This window comes from Tarenaya hassleriana, unplaced genomic scaffold, assembly GCF_000463585.1.
Source record: "Tarenaya hassleriana unplaced genomic scaffold, ASM46358v1 Cleome1384, whole genome shotgun sequence".
NCBI classification, from domain to species: Eukaryota; Viridiplantae; Streptophyta; class Magnoliopsida; order Brassicales; family Cleomaceae; genus Tarenaya; species Tarenaya hassleriana.
In genome coordinates, this window is record NW_010964423.1 from 1 (window position 1) to 1,317 (window position 1,317).

General features: G+C 39.4%; 1 protein-coding gene across 1 annotated transcript; it reads right to left on the reverse strand.

Moving 5' to 3' along the window:
* Positions 1–5: 5 nt before the first annotated feature.
* LOC104808010 (probable 2-oxoglutarate-dependent dioxygenase AOP1.2) lies at positions 6–730 on the reverse strand (the record flags this gene model as incomplete). The annotated part of the gene is made up of 3 exons (XM_010533489.1): positions 681–730; positions 218–602; positions 6–105 (listed from the first exon to the last, which is right to left on the reverse strand). Coding segments are annotated over exons 2-3 (480 nt in total), but the record flags the coding sequence as incomplete, so codon positions are not given.
* Between the last annotated feature and the right edge of the window lie 587 nt (positions 731–1,317).

Here is a 1,317-nt window from a genome sequence, read left to right on the forward strand (position 1 = left end):
ATGTGTTTGTCCGAATACCTGTCAAGTCCATAGCTCTCGAACAACATCCTTACCACCATTTGCTCCAATTCTGCTTGCATTCTCGCGTATGCATGGACCGTCTCACTGTTATCAATGTACACATATTTTTTTTTCCAAAACATATATATAGTTTCGATTCATATAAACTATATGCTAAGTGAGCAAGAATGGTCATAATATATATCTACATAATTACCAGAAACGGTCGTTTCCATGATCGGGCCACATGAGACCTGCAAACTTGCGGCATTGTTCGAAGTCCGTGACGAGATCGATCCCAAGGCCCTCGTGGACAGGCTGGTCGTCGGCGAGCATGGTGACGTAGCCATGACGGGCCTTGTGATTGCCGTTTTGGATTTTGACTTCGGAAGGGAGAGCGAGGAGTTCTTCGGCGGCCGATATGATCCCACGGTGGAGATCCACCGGGAAGTTGTCCCAATCGGCCACAAACCAGCCGTGCCGTTCCATGGCGTCTCGGACTCTCTCCCTCGTCCACCTCCAAATCTCAGTTCCCGGTTTCATGTTCTTGTCCGAGAAATTTATGATCGGATGTCCCCGAGTCTCGTTCGAACCCATCTCTGCTAGCCACCCCAACAAACTATTAGATATATGTAAGAATATGTAACAACGGATCATTGCGATTAAGGATATAAACTCACATGATTACAAGATGTTTCTTGATTTCTTGGCTTGTCTTGTCGGATGTTAGTTGACCCCCTTTGGCACTCTATGGTTACCATATATATATACACACACACACACATTGTCATCACCGGATGAGATGCATTCACACTGGGTCCGAATATGCTTTAACCGAGAAATGCCGTTTTGTATAACGACGAGTTCGCATGGATAGATGCTTTTTTGGCATCATGTATGATGTGACCCCATTTTTTTAAAAAGTCTCTAATTAAATTTATTACTTATCTCAGTCTTTTTGCGGTCTAATATATATATATATATATATTCGCCCAACAACGTTCACATAACATTAAAACAAAAAAAAAAACATAACATTATACCTGCATACATATATGATGTATTCCGCATTAAATATATATATATTATTGATGATATGGTAATTTAAAAAAGTATGTTGACATGGAAAATATGTCGTTGATGTGCTAGTGGCGAAGTGATGACTGTACATGCACAAAAATCATGTCACCAATACTTAACGGCAATTTAAATCCTCGTCTCTTTTGTATTGATTTTGAAAGGTATCCTGAAATTTAAATATTTTTCATTGAATTAAATTTTTTCATATATTTATATAGGTCCTGTTAAATTGAAGAT